The sequence below is a fragment of the Pundamilia nyererei genome, unplaced genomic scaffold (assembly GCF_000239375.1).
Source record: "Pundamilia nyererei isolate P.nyererei 1_Seehausen unplaced genomic scaffold, PunNye1.0 scaffold00213, whole genome shotgun sequence".
Lineage (NCBI taxonomy): Eukaryota > Metazoa > Chordata > Actinopteri > Cichliformes > Cichlidae > Pundamilia > Pundamilia nyererei.
The window spans coordinates 661,549-663,066 of NW_005187614.1; the positions used below are offsets into that span (position 1 = coordinate 661,549).

Below are 1,518 nucleotides of genomic sequence, written 5' to 3' on the forward strand. Positions count from 1 at the left end.
CCAGGTCTGATCTACAGTAACATATAAACAAGTGTAATTATCATGTTTCATTTTTGCCTTATTCTTTATTTGTATAAGTAATTAGACTGTTTGCACTGATGCCACTGTAGCAAATATTATTGAATTTCTTATTGTATACACAAAACTAAAATGCTGTAAGAGTCCTGATGATACACCAGATTGGATTTTTTTTTTCTTGCTTTTTTTGTTGACAAACCTCACTTAAGCCTCTTAGTCTAACTTCTCTGCAGGTTTTATCTGCATACCTCAGGTGTCAGCCTAAGAAATGCTATCTGTGCGGTGGTTTTACCCTTTACACAGTTCTGAATGCAAACAATAATTTCTGTATCGTGTTAAACTATCACAGCTTAAACGAAGAGCTGAACCAATCAGCAGAAGAGATATTTTTACACAGATAAAGATCTTTATTACGAGTGTTGCCTTACCTTATCAAGTTCATCACATTCTACACAGCCACTCAGTTATTCAAAGACACGGCATGTGGAGGAGGTGGGGGGGGTTAAAAACCCACGTAGCTCCAAAATGATGCCTCACATTTTAGTGGTACCTGTTAGTGTATTAGTGTTTTTTTATTTGCATCTACCTAAAGTGAAGCCTTCTTTGCTGTGACTTTGCTGAACACATGTGATCTCCCTCTGGTAAAAGATGAGCGCTCTCTGACCTTGTGTGAGCATTGGAGAGAGCGGAGGGGCATTGACTCCAGGTGTCTGTGTTTGAGGGTTAATACGCAGGCTCTTGCACTCCATAGTCAGGGATGTGTTTAAACATATTGTAATGTTGCCTCGTACACACACACGCACACACACTCTTCGCGCTTTCTAGGTTAAATTTTTCTTTTTCAGCGCTGAATCCTGTTGGGAGCTGCAACTAACCAAAGGTCTAGACAATTAAGGATATCGACCAAGAAACAAGGGCAACAAAAACACACTTGTACTGAAACAGCACAGCTTCTCAGTGCTGCTAAATTTAGAAGTGCATGTTGTTGTTCTGTGTTTGTGCAAGCTGGAGAGTCATACATACATAAAGGACACCAACTTGGGCAGGTCTTGGTTCCTGTTATCAAAAATATTTTCATATAATACAAGTAATAATAAGTATACAAATGAAGCATTAGTGAAGCTTAAGTAAATGAAAGTGGTAATTGTGCATGAGCTGTGAATACGCACATCCAGTACAGTACACACAGACACAAAAAGGGTTTCCACAGCTACAGCTTTGGAACGTTTTAAATGGACATTTTATTTTATTAACCTTGTTTTCTTGCAGCGTGAAGATTACATACCCATTAATGTGTTGTCCCACAGAAGAAGCTGCTGGTGTGGTTAAATACACGATCTGCATTTTGTGGATTGTCTCATTTCTGTCACACTGTAATTTTAATCCTGTGTACCCTACTTCCCTTTTCCTCCTTTTTTCTGTGTGTCTTTATGCTAATTTTAATTTCCCTCTGATGTTGTCCTTGTAGGTCCTTGCTAAGAAAGTGTTCACTCTGTACTC

At 38.7% G+C, this 1,518-nt stretch overlaps 1 protein-coding gene across 1 annotated transcript in view; it reads left to right on the plus strand.

Annotated features, from left to right (window-relative positions):
• Window positions 1–1,518, plus strand: part of dnah2 (dynein, axonemal, heavy chain 2) — a 60,339-nt gene that overhangs the window by 26,328 nt on the left and 32,493 nt on the right. Inside the window, exon 40 of the mRNA XM_013914648.1 lies at window positions 1,487–1,512. Coding sequence (XP_013770102.1) covers window positions 1,487–1,512 — 26 coding nt within the window. The remainder of the gene's footprint in view (window positions 1–1,486; window positions 1,513–1,518) is intronic.